General features: G+C 43.3%; 1 protein-coding gene across 1 annotated transcript in view; it reads right to left on the bottom strand.

Moving 5' to 3' along the window:
• Positions 1 to 18,808, bottom strand: part of ttbk1a (tau tubulin kinase 1a) — a 123,123-nt gene that overhangs the window by 55,268 nt on the left and 49,047 nt on the right. Inside the window, 4 exon segments of the mRNA XM_034187653.1 lie at positions 6,933 to 7,273; positions 10,223 to 10,395; positions 11,262 to 11,472; positions 15,778 to 15,807. Coding sequence (XP_034043544.1) covers positions 6,933 to 7,273; positions 10,223 to 10,395; positions 11,262 to 11,472; positions 15,778 to 15,807 — 755 coding nt within the window.

The raw sequence follows: 18,808 nt of genomic DNA, 5'->3' as shown, positions 1-18,808 counted from the left end.
CGCAATGTTGCAAAAGATGTTGGTTGTTCACAGTCAGCTGTGTCTAAACTCTGGACCAAATACAAACAACATGGGAAGGTTGTTAAAGGCAAACATACTGGTAGACCAAGGAAGACATCAAAGCATCAAGACAGAAAACTTAAAGCAATATGTCTCAAAAATCGAAAATGCACAACAAAACAAATGAGGAACGAATGGGAGGAAACTGGAGTCAACGTCTGTGACCGAACTGTAAGAAACCGCCTAAAGGAAATGGGATTTACATACAGAAAAGCTAAACGAAAGCCATCATTAACACCTAAACAGAAAAAACCAAGGTTACAATGGGCTAAAGAAAAGCAATCGTGAACTGTGGATGACTGGGTGAAAGTCATATTCAGTGATGAATCTCGAATCTGCATTGGGCAAGGTGATGACGCTGGAACTTTTGTTTGGTGCCGTTCCAATGAGATTTATAAAGATGACTGCCTGAAGAGAACATGTAAATTTCCACAGTCATTGATGATATGTGGCTGCATGTCAGGTAAAGGCACTGGGGAGATGGCTGTCATTACATAATCAATAAATGCACAAGTTTACGTTGATATTTTGGACACTTTTCTGATGTTTGAGGATGATGAAATCATTTTTCAAGAAGATAATGCATCTTGCCATAGAGCAAAAACTGTGAAAACATTCCTTGCAAAAAGACACATAGGGTCAATTTCATGACATAGGGTCAATGTCAACGAGCAGATGTTGTTGTGAAAGTGTAGTGACACGGACCCACAACAGGGGGCGCAAATGAACGGCCAATAGATGAGCCAAAAAGTAACAATTTAATGTTGTGAAACGTGCACAACGAATATACAGACAACCTCAGAATATAATTACAGTCAAATCACAAAGGTGACGTGTGGGCAGGCTCGAGGATAGAAGACGTCTGTCCTGAGATGAACCGGAACCACACGATTTCCTCCGCCACCGAACCCAGAGAATACTGGAGCCGGCAAGTCCTGAATTCCCAGGTGATCACCGTCCCCGACTGTCGGATCTGGTACTGCTGGCGAGAACAAAGACAGTCAAGTGTGGGTGTGTGTACACCCAGTAACAATAACGGTGGGAATGCCACCTCCACCTCTCACTCAATATGCTGATGTGTTTGCAGTGATCCCTCAGAGAAAAAGAGTGCCGTCCTGCACTCACTCAGCTTCCACAAAACAAGGAACCGGTACGCCTGCAAACACTCACAATGTACAGATTACAGATAAACACAAAAAGGCTGAGGATATTACCTACAATGAAGTACGATATCTCGGCAACGAGGTGGAGATGACGTCTGGTCTTTATGGAGTGTGATGATGAAGAATGTGTGACAGCTGTCAGGAATTAATGAGTGACAGCTGTCACTCCCAGCTGTGTCCGTGGCGGCAGCGCCCTCTCGTGCCTGAAGCCCACACTTCAGGCAGGGCGCCCTTTGGTGGTGGGCCAGCAGTACCTCTTCTGGCGGCCCACACAACAGGACCCCCCCCTCAACGGGCGCCTCCTGGCGCCCGACCAGGTTTGTGGGGAGGACGGCGCCTTTTCGAACCCGGAAGGGGCGGTGCGTATCCGGTCACGTCCTTCGCCTCGCTCCCGACAGCGTTCCTCCAACCGACTGTCTAACCGTATAACGAGATCGATAAGCCCATCTAAATCCCGCGGTTCCTCCTTAGCTACCAGCTGCTCCTTCAGAACCAACAACAGTCCGTTTATGAAGGCGGCGCGAAGCGCAACGTTATTCCAGCCGGACCTCGCAGCCGCGATGCGGAAGTCGACTGCATAAGCGGCTGCGCTCTCGCGTCCCTGTCTCATTGACAGCAGCACTGTTGAAGCGGTCTCTCCTCCGTTAGGGTGATCAAACACAGTTCTGAACTCCCCCACAAACCCAGTGTATGCTGATAACAACCGTGAGTTCTGTTCCCAGAGCGCCGCAGCCCAGGCGCGTGCTTCACCCCGAAGTAGAGCAATCACATAAGCTATTTTACTAGCATCTGACGCGTACATGACGGGACGTTGTGCGAAGACGAGCGAACACTGCATAAGAAAGTCCGCGCACGTCTCCACACAACCTCCGTACGGCTCAGGAGGGCTTATGTATGCTTCAGGGGATGGTGGGAGGGGTTGTTGAACCACCACTGGAACATTTATATCCTGCACAGGGTCAGCAGGAGGAGGAGCTGCAGCAGCGCCCTGAGCGCTCGCCGCCATCTGTGCAGAGAGAGCCTCCACTCTGCGGTTCAGGAGGATGTTTTGCTCGGTCATTTGATCCAACCGAGCCGTAAAGGCGGTGAGAATGTGCTGCAGCTCACCAATCACGTCTCCTGCAGACGCCTGCGCTCCCTGCTCTCCCATTGGTCGTTCAACAACCGGGTGACGCCCCTCGGAGTCCATGACGCTGGCCGAGATATCCTGTTGTGAAAGTGTAGTGACACGGACCCACAACAGGGTCGCAAATGAACGGCCAATAGATGAGCCAAAAAGTAACAATTTAATGTTGTGAAACGTGCACAACGAATATACAGACAACCTCAGAATATAATTACAGTCAAATCACAAAGGTGACGTGTGGGCAGGCTCGAGGATAGAAGACGTCTGTCCTGAGATGAACCGGAACCACACGATTTCCTCCGCCACCGAACCCAGAGAATACTGGAGCCGCCAAGTCCCGAATTCCCAGGTGATCACCGTCCCCGACTGTCGGATCTGGTACTGCTGGCGAGAACAAAGACAGTCAAGTGTGGGTGTGTGTACACCGAGTAACAATAACGGTGGGAATGCCACCTCCACCTCTCACTCAATATGCTGATGTGTTTGCAGTGATCCCTCAGAGAAAAAGAGTGCCGTCCTGCACTCACTCAGCTTCCACAAAACAAGGAACTGGTACGCCTGCAAACACTCACAATGTACAGATTACAGATAAACACAAAAAGGCTGAGGATATTACCTACAATGAAGTACGATATCTCGGCAACGAGGTGGAGATGACGTCTGGTCTTTATGGAGTGTGATGATGAAGAATGAGTGATAGCTGTCACTCCCGGCTGTGTCCGTGGCGGCAGCGCCCTCTCGTGCCTGAAGCCCGCACTTCAGGCAGGGCGCCCTTTGGTGGTGGGCCAGCAGTACCTCTTCTGGCGGCCCACACAACAGATGTGATTTGATGCAGGTGTTAGTTTTGGGGATGAAAATTTACAGGGTGATTCCATAATTTATTCCTCAGAATTGAGTGAGTCCATATTTTTTTCCTCTGCTTGGTCTAAAAAAGTAACCGTTACTGACTGCCACAATCTTTTTTTCTTGATTTCTTATAGTGTTTCTTAAAGCCAGAAAGTTGCCATTTGAAATGACTTTAGTTTTGTGTCATGTCTGTGATCTGCTTTTTTTTTTCTACAAAATTAAACAACCGAATGAACATCCTCCGAGGCCGGTGATTCCATAATTTTTGCCAGGGGTTGTATATCTCATGTCATGTTCCTTAGTCCGCCTTCCCTTCTGCAGTGTCAGCACCCTAAGATGGGATGCAATGTCGGGAGCTCTGGCCCCAGGAATACATTTAATGTCAGCTGGCGTCTGAAACCTGACATTGCGGGTGATAGAATCCCCTATCACTAAAGTCTGGCGCTTCGGCCTGGAGACAGGAGTTGAAGACACTTGTGGGCTCAGAGAATTCACATCAGGCAAATCCAAGGGGGAGAACCAATTCACAGTTCGCAGTGGGGAGTGTTATCGTGGTACCACAACCGGGCACCAAGCCCTACGTGGCTTCCTCCGCCAAGCCACAGTCCGAAAGCTGTCCTCCACAGCCGGCGTTTCTACGCTAATGGTAATGAGCTCGCTACCCGGCCCAACACTAACCTCATCTGGAGTGCCCGTAACATCTAAAAACTGAGTGACTGTGCAAGAAGGAGACAAAGTCATGATGCAGAGATTATTTTTTACTATGAGTTTAAGGTTTCTGTGTAGGCTCTCAGTTGTCCAGGTGGTTTCCATAGTAGAGAAGCTTGAATCTGTGCAGAAAAGCTGTACTTTCATTGGGAGTAGTTTTAAAGATACACCCAGACAAATTATTGACAACAGGGAAAATTGGGTAAAGAATCTGTCTGACAGGGTTCTTACACAGACAGAAAAGGATGTGTTCGCTAAAGGACTAAGTTTCTCAGTGACCCCTAAACATATACCGACAGTAGATTACCTCACTGCAGTAGAGTCAGCCATTAAACATAACAGTTTGTCAGAGTCAGAATCTGGGGACCTCCGACTAAGGGTCACAGCAGTGCTTAACAGTGCTAAGCCTCCTCCGTCCAACATCACAGGAGAAGAACAGAAAGCTTTGTCAGCACTGCAGAAGGACCAAAGCATCCTTATCCTGCCAGCAGATAAAGGCAGATGCTCGGCAGTCCTGAACACATCGGATTACGAGGCCAAGATCAACAACTTGCTCAGTGACTCCAGTACATATGAACGTCTGAAGAGAGACCCCACGAGCGGCTATAAGAAGAAAATCATTAGCTACCTCCAAAACCTGGAGAAAGAGGGACTCATCGACAGGCAGACATACTACAGACTGTACCCAGGGGACGCCACTCTATGCATCTATGGACTGCCCAAAATCCACAAACAGGACGTGCCACTCAGGCCTATTGTATGTAGCACAGATTCCAACACATACAATTTGGCCAAGCACCTCAAGTGGATTCTGGCTCCTCTAGTGGGTAACTCAGACCGCCATGTGGAGAACACACAAGATTTTGTGAACAAGATCAAGGAACTGCAGGTGGAGGCAGATGAAACTATGGTGTCATTTGATGTGACATCGTTGTTCACCTGCATCCCCACCGCTGGGGCCTTCTCAGCTGGAGGATGTGTCTCTACTTGAAAGGACCAAACTCACACCAGACCACATCTGCCAACTCTTGGAGATCTGTCTTAACACCACGTATTTCCTGTTTAGGGGGAATTACTACAGGCAGATCCATGGTTGTGCGATGGGGTCTCCGGTATCCCCCATTGTGGCCAATCTGTACATGGAGCGAGTGGAGAAGACAGCCTTCACAGGCATCCCTCCCAGTCACTGGTTCAGATATGTCGATGACACATGGGTTAAAATCAAGCAACAGGAGGTCGAGGACTTTACAGAACACATCAACTCGGTGGATTCCAATATCAAGTTCACACGTGAGGATGCCAGAAACAACCATTTAGCCTTCTTGGACTGTGATGTTACGATTGGAGAGAACAGGCAGCTCCAGACAGGGGTTTACAGAAAACCCACTCACACTGACCAATATCTGCTCTTTGGCTCAAACCACCCCCTTGAACACAAGCTCGGGGTGATCAGGACTCTTCAACACAGAGCCCTACAGGTGCCCACAACTGCAGAGGGAAGGGCTAAAGAACAACAACTTGTACAGAAAGCCCTCACAGTATGTGGGTACCCACGATGGTCTCTGGACAAAGTGCAGAAGTCCCAGAAAACAAAGAGACCAGATAGACAGGAGACGGAGACAAGAAGAAGAGGAGTGTCTCTCCCTTATTTAGCAGGAGTAGGGGAAAAACAGAGGATCTTCAGACAGCACAAAATCCCAGTTTACTTTAAACCGGGTAACACCTTGAGACAGAAATGAGTTCACCCTAAGGACAGGATCCCTAGTTACAAACAGAGCAATGTAGTGTATTCTATCAGATGTCAAGAAAACTGTAATGAACACTACATAGGTGAGACTAAGCAACCTTTACACAAAAGGCTATACCACCACCGCAGAGAGGGCGCCAGTGGACCTCAGTCTGCAGTTCATCTCCACCTGAAAGACACTAACCATATGTTTGAGGACAAGGAAGTTAAAATCTTAGCCAGAGAGAAGAAATGGTTTGAGAGAGGTGTCAAGGAAGCATTCTTTGTAAAACAGCTGAAACCCACCCTTAACCGGGGACGGGGTCTCAGATACGCTTTGTCCCCTGTTTACAATGGGGCACTCAGGTCAAAGCAGTTTCAGTCTTTTGTTCATGGTAATGAGTCATTCACGTCATCAGGAGAGTCATCAAGGGAGCCATCAGGAGAGGCTTCCGTCCCATCATTAGGAGGGACAGCTGCCCTGTCATTAGGAGGGTGCTAACTAGAGCACAATAGGTGCTAATTAGAGCTATTGTTTAGTCACTAGCCTACAGCAGTCTGCCTCTCAGTAGGAGGGGTCTGGTTAGGTTTAAAACTCCAGCTTTTGTTGGCTTCTGTTTTATTCTTCTCTACAAGAGTCAAGACAGAAGTCAGACTACCAGAGCAAGAATTTTAGCTGAGGAAGCTTCTGCGATTTGAAGCGAAACGTCCTCACGTCAAGCAACCCAGTCCAGTCGAAGATTCAAGCTTCTCTACTATGAGTTTAAAGGGCATCATTTTCAAACTTTTAATACAAAAAGCCTGATTTTTTTTTAATTTGTTTTTTGATGTCGTGAAAAAAAAAAACATGTAAAAGCTCAAGGGGGCACAAACCTTTTCCCAGACCTTTATGGCAGAATAGACACGTGATGGTGTCACAGACACCTCTTTTCAGATGCTCTTTTGGGGTATTTAAGCATAAACCATGTGGTCTCAAAAACAGCTCTCATATGATGATGTCATAGATGAGTTTACTGCAAGGAAAACAAGGAGAGTTGAGCCGTAGCAGGTGATATGAGGGTGAGGAGATGGTTTCTAGGTTTCTAAGTACAAGGTTTCTAATTTGTTCTACATGTTCTAAACTGTTTCCTTGAGTTGTTTGACATTATATTCTATGAAAAAAAGACTGCTTGGGGGGGGGGCATGAATTCTTTTGCCCAGGGCGCCAAACTGGATAGGGCCAGCACTGTCTCCATCCATTAGGTCCTGCCGAAAATCTATGTTTAGAAGGTTCAAGGGTTCATTACTTTCTGACTCCTCCTACCTCCGGCTCTGAGCCTCCTCCTCTCCTCCTGCTCCTCCAGGGGGCGGAGCTCCTCAGGCTCCTCATCAGTGGTTCCTGAGGTGGTTGGCTGGAAGTCTCGCAGCTCGGTCTCTTTGTCGATGATCACCCACTCTTTGCTGTCAAAGTCCTCCTCCTCCGCCAGCGGGACTGAGCGGATGAAGGCGTTGCTGTGTGCCTCCTGGTCCACCGATGCCACAGACACCTCCTGGCGCCCACTTGCTTGACGGTCGCCACGAAAAACAGGATCGACAGACAACATCTGAGCTGGTTGGGAGGAGTAGACGAGGCGGGAGGGGGAGCCAAGAATGTCCATCCGGGACCTGGAGGACAGACACAAACCGGTACAGGTTCCTGATGCACAAGTTTGTTGAAACAATAAAAAGAAATATTTAAACGTTTACAGCAACTGGACTTTGTCTTCAAGATGCTCGGATTCAGATTTTCTTTATTTGTCATTTTTATGTACAACATAAAAACAAAGTAACATTTCATTTACTCCGGGTCGAATAAAACATTTATATAAATGATAAATAAACAGAAAAAATGAATATGGGTTAGAATTATTTAATCAACATCATCATCATCAACATCAATAACATCAATAATATCATCATCATCACCATTATCAACATCAATATCATCATCATCATCACCACCATTATCAACATCAATAATATCATCACCATCACCACCATTATCAACATCAATAATATCATCACCATCACCACCATTACCAACATCAATAATATCATCATCATCGCCACCATTACCAACATCAATAATATCATCATCATCGCCACCATTATCAACATCAATAATATCACCATCGCCACCATTATCAACATCAATAATATCATCACCCTCGCCACCATTATCAACATCAATAATATCATCACCATCGCCACCATTATCAACATCAATAATATCATCACCATCACCATTATCAACATCAATAATATCATCATCATCACCATTATCAACATCAATAATATCATCATCATCACCATTATCAACATCAATAATATCATCATCATCATCGCCACCATTATTAACATCAATGACATCATCATCATTATCAACATAAATATCATCACCATTATCAACATCAATAATATCATCATCATCAACATCATTAATATCATCGTCGTCATCATCACCATTATGAACATCAATAACATCACATCACCAGTATCAACATCAATAATATCATCGTCATCACCATTATCAACATCAATAATATCATCATCACCATTATCAACATCAATATCATCATCATCGCCACCATTATTAGCATCAATAATATCACCATCATCATCACCACTATCATCAATAATATCATCATTATCAACATCAATATCATCATCACCATTATCAACATCAATATCATCGCCACCATTATTAGCATCATCAACATATCATCATTATCAACATCAATAATATCATCATCATCACCATTATCAACGATATCATCATCATCAACAGTATCAACATCAATAATATCATCATCACCATTATCAACAATATCATCATCATCACCAGTATCAACATCAATAATATCATCATCATCACCATTATCAACAATATCATCATCACCAGTATCAACATCAATAATATCATCATCATCGCCACTATTATTAACATCAATGACATCATCACCATCATCATTAACAACATCAATATTATCATCACCATCACCATTATCAACATCAATAATATCATCGTCGTCACCATCACCATTATCAACATCAATAATATCATCGTCGTCTACATCAATAACATCACCATCATCACCACCATCAACATCAATACCATCATCACCATCATCACCATCAATAACATCATCACCATCAATAACATCATCACCATCATCACCATCAATAACATCACCATCATCACCATCAATAACATCATCACCATCATCACCATCAATAACATCACCATCATCACCATCAATAACATCATCACCACCATCATCATCACCACCATCATCATCATCACCACCATCAACATCAATAACATCATCACCATCATCTACACCAATAACATCACCACCATCATCTACACCAATAACATCACCACCATCATCAACATCAATAACATCACCACCATCATCTACATCAATAACATCACCACCATCATCTATATCAATAACATCACCACCATCATCACCATCAATAACATCATCACAATCATCAACATCATCACCATCAATAACATCACCACCATCATCACCATCAATAACATCACCACCATCATCACCATCAATAACATCACCACCATCATCAACATCAATAACATCATCAACATCAATAACATCAATACCATCATCTACATCAATATCATCACCGTCATCAACATCAATATCATCATCATCATCACCACCATCAACATCAATATCATCATCATCACCACCATCAACATCAATATCATCATCACCACCATCAACATAAATATCACCATCACCACCATCAACATCAATAACATCACCACCACCATCAACATCAATAACATCACCACCATCATCAACATCAATAACATCACCACCATCATCTACATCAATATCATCACCGTCATCACCATCAATATCATCATCACCACCATCAACATCAATAACATCACCACCACCATCAATAACATCACCACCATCATCAACATCAATAACATCACCACCATCATCTACATCAATAACATCACCACCATCATCTACATCAATAACATCACCACCATCATCTACATCAATAACATCACCACCATCATCTACATCAATAACATCACCACCATCATCTACATCAATAACATCACCACCATCATCAACATCAATAACATCACCACCATCATCTACATCAATAACATCACCACCATCATCTACATCAATAACATCACCACCATCATCAACATCAATAACATCACCACCATCATCTACATCAATAACATCACCACCATCATCTACATCAATAACATCACCACCATCATCTACATCAATAACATCACCACCATCATCAACATCAATAACATCACCACCATCAATAATATCATCACAATCATCAACATCAATAACATCAATAACATCATCACATCATCGTGATGACTCAGCAGAATTTCACAAACATGATGTCTTTTCTGCCTCGATTCAGAACTTTGCTCCATCAAATCCTGCCACACCTCAGGAACCAGCCTAATTCAGAACAAACTCAGGTTCCAAACTACAACTTCCAAAGAACAAGCCTCAGCCATAAATGTTTTCTGGCGTTTTGTTTTGGCTCGGTCACCTCTGTCCGTAGACTTCGGCCCGACACTCGGCGGCAGACAGACGGTCGGATTCTGGGCTGTTCACACAGCGATATCGCAACGACCGACCCTGGCCTGACGGTGATTCCTGGGCTCCGCCTCGCACTGGTGACACTGGACACGCTCCCTGCCTGGGCTCTTCCTCCTGAGCGCCCTGAGAAGGAAGAAGAGTGATGAGGTTTCAGACAAGAAGTACAGTGAGTGGTGAAGACCAAAGTCTGCAAACATCATCATCCAAAAAAAAAAAAAAAAAAAAAAAAAAAAGGAAACTCGTGGATCAGCATTGTTTATTTTGGGGGGGAAAATCCATCATTTTGAATCTCCTGAAGGCTAACATTTATTTGTCAAGATAAAAATCTGGAGAAACATTTTTTTTAAAAACTGAAATATCAAAGTTTATTTTGTATTCTGAAGGTGAAAAAGAAATCAGCAGGTCATAGGACTTTCTCAGATGAGTAAGATCGTCTGATTCTTACAATTAAAACATTAAAATCCAGAATTAAAGCATCATTTCGGCTTCAACCCATGAACAATAAACACTGGGGCAAAAATACCAACTAAAAAAAGAGAAAACAAAATAAACAAAAAAATAAATAAATAAATAAAATGTCCCTAGCGAGATTGATGACTTTTGATTTCAGGATCAATGATCATGTTTAATGTTTCATCTGGGTGAAAATCACAAAATACACTGAAACAAACTGAACTTTGCTCCGTTGTACTGTTTCAACCGGACTAATGGAACATCAGAACATCTTTTAAGAAACAAAAGTTGCTTTGTTTTATTAGTTAACAGTTAGCTGTTAGCCTGTTCTTCATGATATCAATTTTAAACAGAAAACTTTCTGGTTCTGTGTTAAATACCAACAAACTGATTGTTTGTAATTTGAAAATGACTCAATATTCAAATGATCCATCAACAAATCTTCATGGATCATCAAACACAGAATCCAGGAAGTCAGAATGCAACAGAGGTTAACTTTAAGCTAACGCTAACTGCTGGTCAGCCATCATGCTGACCTTGTTCAGGCTGATCCTGAGTCTGTTTCGATTAAAGTCCGTGTCCTCCCAGGCTTCTGCGGGATCCCCCAGATTCTGGATTCCCGGGTCGCCTGGAGATCGGCTGGGCGGAGCCGGCGGGGCGTTCTCCTGGTCACTCAGATGTTCATCCTGCAGAACGTCATCGGTGTTCTCCCGCTGAAGATCTCCAGGAATCGGTGTAACGATGGCTCTGTGGATACAAACCAACAACCAACCTTCTGAGCTCAAAGGACACAACAAAGATTTTGTCCAGGTTTTGTCGGTGACAGTTCTTTTTATCGTTTCACATATTTATAGACTTTTATTGTTGTTGTTCATCTGTGGGCCGCCCCTGTTTTTTCAGGGTCACTACAGTGGATCCGGTACAGAGCCGCTTTGGGATTTGGCAGGTATTTTACAAAGGATACTCCTCCTGACAACTCCAGTTCTCCCAGGACAAACACACACAGAGAACCTGGTCTTCTCAAACGTTCTCCCAGCCAAGAACCGATCAGGATCTGATTATTATATGACTTTATTTTCTTAAATTGTTTATAAAGTTTTCATCGTGGTGGAAACACAACATGTTTGGTTTTTATGAAAGTAATAACTTTTCTTGAATGTTGTTCCATTCTATAGAAGATACACAAGAAAACACCTAACCTGAGCTTGAATTTCACATGTGCCTTCTGGCAAAAAGTAGCTGTAATTTCACATCTTCATTTTAATGAAATCCCACCATGAAACTGTAAAACTGCAACAGACAGAAAGCTTCCCAATGCAAGGTCTTTCCCAACACAGCCACAGAAGCTTCAAACTCCTTCAGAGCTGTGTGAGTGTTCTGTTTTTGAGAAATGTTCATCCCGACTGTCAAAAGAAATGATTTACATTAAAATATATGTGATTTATTTTACCCACTTATTTATGGGGTCTGATCACAGAGGGACTGTCTACAAAAATGGACAGAATGCAATTTCTTTGAATTAAAGTTGAAAGTTGACACTGCAAGTTGGGATTTCAGTCGTGGGTTGGGGTCTATAGCTTTTTTTAGTTGAGACTTTGGTTCCTTGATTCTTAGTCAGGGGGAGATGAAGAAAGTAAACAAGAGTACAAGAAGATGCGGTGTAAGGCAAAAGGAGAAGTGGCCAAAGCTAAGGAAAAGACATTTGGTGAGCTGTACAAGAAGGTGAATAGTAAGGAAATGGTAAATGGACTGCATTTATATAGTTTTATATACCTCACATTCACCCTGATGTCAGGGTGCTGCCATACAAGCTGCTCACAACACACCAGGAGTAACTAGGGGATTAAGGACCTTGCCAAGGGCCCTTAGTGATTTTCCGGTCAGGCTGGGATTTAAACCGAGGATCCTCTGGTTTGAGACCAGAGGATAGAGATCATATAGACCATCACCTCCCCAGGAAGGAAGAAAGTTCTTGTACAGATTAGACAGACAAAGGAACAGAGCTGGATGGCTCCATCACAGTAGCAGGTTTGGGTGGTAAAAGATGCAGATGGTAATGTGCTGACAAATGAGTGTGTGTTGAGAAGGTGAAGGGAATATTTTGAGTAGCTGATGAATGAAGAAACAAGAGAGAGAGAAAAGGCTGGATGATGTGGCAAGAGGAAATCAGGAAGTGCGAGAGATTAATAAGGATGAAATGAGGGCAGCTATGAAGAGTGTAAAGGCAGCTGGTCCAGATGACATTCCAGTGGAAGCCTGGAAATATCTTGAAGAGATGACAGAAGGATTTCTAACCAGAGTGTTTAATAAAGTCTAGGAAAGTCAGAAGATGCCTGACGAGTGGAGACAAATTGCGCTGGTTCCTATTTTTAAGACAAGGGTGATGTGCAGAGCTGCAGAAACTACAGAGGCATAAAGTTAATCAGCCACAGCATGAAGTTACGATAAAGAGTAGTAGAAGCTAGGCTTAGAAAACAGGTGTAGATCTGTGATCAGCAATTTGGCTTCATTCAGAGAAAGAGCACTACAGATGCAATGTTTGCTTTGAGAATACTGATGAAGTATAGAGAAGACCAGAAGGAGTTACATTGTGTGTTTGTGGATTTAGAGAAATCTGATGACAGGGTGCCAAGAGAAGAGTTGTGGTATTGTATGAGGAAGTCTGGAGTGGCAGAGAAGTATGTTAGGGTGGCGCAGGATATGTACAAGGACAGTGTGACAGCGGTGAGATACACAGTAGGAAGGACAGACTCATTCAAGGTGGAGGTGGGATTACACCAAGGATCAGCTCTGAGTCCTTTCTTGTTTGCAATGATGGACAGGTTGACTGATGAGATCAGACAGTCTCCATGGACTATGATGTTTGCAGATGATATTGTGATCTTTAGTGAGAGTAGAGAGCAGGTTGTGTCTAGTCTGGAGAGGAGGAAATATGCTTTGGAGAGAAGGGGAATGAAAGTCAGTAGAAGCAAGACTGAGTCCAAGTGTGTGAATGAGAGGGAGCCCAGTGGAATAGTGCAGTTACAAGGAGTAGAAGTGGTGGAAGTAGTTGAGTTTAAATACTTGGGGTCAACTGTCCAAAGTAATGGAGAGTGTGGTCGAGAGGTGAAGAAGAGAGTGCAGGCAGGGTGGAGTGGGTGGAGAAAGGTGGCAGGAGTGATTTGTGACCGAAGAATATCAGCAAGAGTGAAGGAGAAAGTTTACAAGACAGTAGTGAGACCAGCTATGTTGGACAGCTTAGAGACGGTGACACTAACAAAAAGACAGGAGGCGGAGCTGAAGATGTTGAGATTCTCTTTGGAAGTGACAAGAATGGACAAGATTAGGAATGAACATATCAGAGGGACAGCTCAGGTGGGACGGTTTGGAAGACTGAGATGGTCTGGACATGTGCAGAGGAGGGACCCAGGGTATATAGGGAGAAGGATGCTGAGGATGGAGCCACCAAGCCGGAGGAGAAGAGGGAGGACAAAGAGGAGGTTTACAGATGTGCTGAGGGAGGACATGCAGGTGGTTGGAGAGACAGAGGAAGATACAGAGGACGGGGTGAGATGGAGACGATTGATCTCCTGTGGCGCCCCCTAATGAGAGCAACTGAAAGAATACCACCATGCCCCCATGGAGGTCGTGGGTCGGGTCTATCGTTTTGTTTTTGTTTTTTTTTTGGGGGGGGGGGGGGGGGGGGGGAATTTGGTTCTTACTTATGATGGCGTTTCAGGGCCACATTGTTTTTTTAGACTAGAATAAAGTGCAATTTTATAAGAAAAAACTCGTAATATTACGAGAATAAACTTGTAATATTACGAGAATAAACAATTTTATGAGAATAAAAACACAATTTTATGAGACATTTCATTGCATCAAACACTTCGAAACGCTGAACCATTGCAACACAACTGCTTCATAAGAATTCACTAGTTCAAAACGCTTCGGTTTCTCTGTGACTAATAATTATCAATACAATAAATCACTGACCAATAATTATTTCCACATGTACACGGACAGACTTACAAGTATGAATACTTTAATGTTGTGTTGCTTTAAACACTAACTTAGTGAAGCAAAGAGCAACTCACCGGGACATCACACAACGTCCAGTCCCACAGAACCTGATGCCTACTTTTCTGTCAATGTTCCTGCATCCAAATCACCAGTTTTTACTTAGTTCTTAGTTTGTTTTGCTGCAATTTGGTGCCACTACAAAGCAAGTTTTTTTTTTTTTTTTGACAGCTTTACGGCAATTTGTACCTATTTACAGTAGTATTAGTAGATAAGGATACATCTGACATGTGCCTTCAAAACAGACTGATTCACATCACAAAACATAATTTTACAAATGTGGAAATATGCAAAAATGTGCAGTTCTCACATGCCTGTTACCCCACCATGGCGGCCGTGTGTCGGGTCTATCGTTTTTTTTAGTTGCGATTTCGGTTCTTACCCCACCATGGCGGCCGTGTGTCGGGTCTATCGTTTTTTTTTAGTTGCGATTTCGGTTCTTACCCCACCATGGCGGCCGTGTGTCAGGTCTATCGTCTTTTTTAGTTGGGATTTCGGTTCTTACCCCACCATGGCGGCCGTGTGTCGGGTCTATCGTTTTTTTTAGTTGGGATTTAGGTTCTTACCCCACCATGGTGGCCGTGGGTCGGGTCTATCATTTTTTTTAGTTGGGATTTCGGTTCTAACCCCACCATGGCGGCCGTGTGTCGGGTCTATAGTTTTTTTTAAGTTGGGATTTCGGTTCTTACCCCACCATGGCGGCCGTGGGTCGGGTCTATCGTTTTTTTTAGTTGGGATTTAGGTTCTTACCCCACCATGGCGGCCGTGTGTCGGGTCTATCGTTTTTTTTAGTTGGGATTTAGGTTCTTACCCCACCATGGCGGCCGTGTGTCGGGTCTATCGTTTTTTTAGTTGGGATTTCGGTTCTTACCCCACCATGGCGGCCGTGTGTCGGGTCTATCGTTTTTTTTAGTTGGGATTTCGGTTCTTACCCCACCATGGCGGCCGTGTGTCGGGTCTATCGTTTTTTTTAGTTGGGATTTCGGTTCTTACCCCACCATGGCGGCCGTGGGTCGGGTCTATCGTTTTTTTTAGTTGGGATTTAGGTTCTTACCCCACCATGGCGGCCGTGTGTCGAGTCTATATATACACTCAACAAAAATATAAACGCAACACTTTTGGTTTTGCTCCCATTTTGTATGAGATGAACTCAAAGATCTAAAACTTTTTCCACAATCACAATATCACCATTTCCCTCAAATATTGTTCACAAACCAGTCTACATCTGTGATAGTGAGCACTTCTCCTTTGCTGAGATAATCCATCCCACCTCACAGTTGTGCCTTACCAAGATGCTGATTAGACACCATGATTAGTGCACAGGTGTGCCTTAGACTGAAATCCCAACTTAAAAAAAAAAAAAAATATATATATATATATATATATATATATATACGAGGTCTGTCCATAAAGTATAGGTCCCTTTTATTTTTTTCAAAAACTATATGGATTTCATTCATATAGTCCGCGCGTCGGGACGCAGCCGGCGCGGTGCGGCGGCACAGGAAAAACACCTCCATGTTGATAACCATTTGTAAAATCCAGGCGGCTTTTGATGGCTTTCAGTGGAGTGATTATATGAGAAATTGTTTAACAGCTGGACATGTTCCAACTTGTCCTTAAGGCTTCCAACGGAGGTGTTTTTCGTGTGGCGGAGCATTGCGGCGGCTGCGAGCCGACGCTGCAATCCGCCCGCACGTCTTTCATTAAAAAAATCTCCTTTAACAGTGGAATATCCGGATAAAATGCTGAAACCGACTTCTTCTGAAACTTCTCTGTTCTCTCACGACGTCCTGGATCAATAGAGCCTGAAATGTGGAGGTTTTCAGCTTGAAACAGGCTGATGACGCCGCCTGAGAGCGCTGCACGACGTCTCGCACCGTGAAGTCCTTAAAGCGACAGAATCACCTCAAAATCTCTCATCAGCCGTTAAAATTTTCACTGAAAACCAGCTTAATTTTTTGAACCGTGTCCACTTCGATGTGTCTCACAGGTTTAGAAAAAATTTTGATCAAACAAAGCGCCAGTCTCTCAGCAACTTCTCAGACAAAGGAATTCTGACGAGGGGCTGGACGACTCCTCCCACAAGGAGTGCTCACAGGCGAATGACGTCACCGACAGGCGTGGAAAAACTCACGCATGCTCACGAGGGTTCAAGCATCTCTGACGTAAAAACATATGAATGAAATCCATATAGTTTTGAAAAAAATAAAAAGGACCTATACTTTATGGACAGACCTCGTATACATATACATATATATACATACATATATATATATATATACACATATATATATATATATATATACACATATATATATATATATATATATACACATATATATATATATATATATATACACATATATATATATATATATATACATATATATATATACATATATATATATATATATATACATATATATATACATATACATATATACGAGGGCTGTCAATAAAGTTACGGTCCTTTTTATTTTTTTCAAAAAACTATATGGATTTCATTCATATGTTTTTACGTCAGACATGCTTGAACCCTCGTGCGCATGCGTGAGTTTTTCCACGCCTGTCGGTGACGTCATTCGCCTGTGAGCACTCCTTGTGGGAGGAGTCGTCCAGCCCCTCGTCGGAATTCCTTTGTCTGAGAAGTTGCTGAGAGACTGGCGCGTTGTTTGATCAAAATTTTTTCTAAACCTGTGAGACACATCGAAGTGGACACGGTTCGAAAAATTAAGCTGGTTTTCAGTGAAAATTTTAACAGCTGATGAGAGATTTTGAGGCGATTCTGTCGCTTTAAGGACTTTTCACGGTGCGAGACGTCGCGCTGCGCTCTCAGGCGCCGTCATCAGCCTGTTCAAGCTTAAAACCTCCACATTTCAGGCTCTATTGATCCAGGACGTCGTGAGAGAACAGAGAAGTTTCAGAAGAAGTCGGTTTCAGCATTTTATCCGGATATTCCACTGTTAAAGGAGATTTTTTTAATGAAAGACGTGCGGACGGGTCCGCGCGTCGGGACGCAGCCGACGCGGTGCGGCGGCACAGGAAAAACACCTCCGTGTTGATAACCATTTGTAAAATCCAGGCGGCTTTTGATGGCTTTCAGTGGAGTGAGTATATGAGAAATTGTTTAACAGGCAGGACATGTTCCAACTTGTCCTTAAGGCTTTCAACAGAGGTGTTTTTCCTGTGGCGGAGCGTCGCGGCGGCTGCGTCCCGACGCGCGGACCCGTCCGCACGTCTTTCATTAAAAAAAATCTCCTTTAACAGTGGAATATCCGGATAAAATGCTGAAACCGACTTCTTCTGAAACTTCTCTGTTCTCTCACGACGTCCTGGATCAATAGAGCCTGAAATGTGGAGGTTTTCAGCTTGAACAGGCTGATGACGCCGCCTGAGAGCGCTGAGCGACGTCTCGCACCGTGAAAAGTCCTTAAAGCGACAGAATCACCTCAAAATCTCTCATCAGCCGTTAAAGTTTTCACTGAAAACCAGCTTAATTTTTCGAACCGTGTCCACTTCGTTGTGTCTCACAGGTTTAGAAAAAATTTTGATCAAACAACGCGCCAGTCTCTCAGCAACTTCTCAGACAAAGGAATTCCGACGAGGGGCTGGACGACTCCTCCCACAAGGAGTGCTCACAGGCGAATGACGTCACCGACAGGCGTGGAAAAACTCACGCATGCGCACGAGGGTTCAAGCATGTCTGACGTAAAAACATATGAATGAAATCCATATAGTTTTTGAAAAAAATAAAAAGGACCGTAACTTTATTGACAGCCCTCGTATATATATATATATATACATATACATATATATATATATATATATATACATATACATATATATATATATATACATATACATATATATATATATATATATATATATATACTCAACAAAAATATAAACGCAACACTTTTGGTTTTGCTCCCATTTTGTATGAGATGAACTCAAAGATCTAAAACTTTTTCCACATACACAATATCACCATTTCCCTCAAATATTGTTCACAAACCAGTCT

The sequence above is a fragment of the Thalassophryne amazonica genome, chromosome 15, assembly GCF_902500255.1.
Source record: "Thalassophryne amazonica chromosome 15, fThaAma1.1, whole genome shotgun sequence".
In the NCBI taxonomy this organism is placed as follows: domain Eukaryota; kingdom Metazoa; phylum Chordata; class Actinopteri; order Batrachoidiformes; family Batrachoididae; genus Thalassophryne; species Thalassophryne amazonica.
The sequence above is the reverse complement of the archived record's forward strand: the minus strand, read 5'-3'. Positions and strand labels throughout refer to the sequence as shown.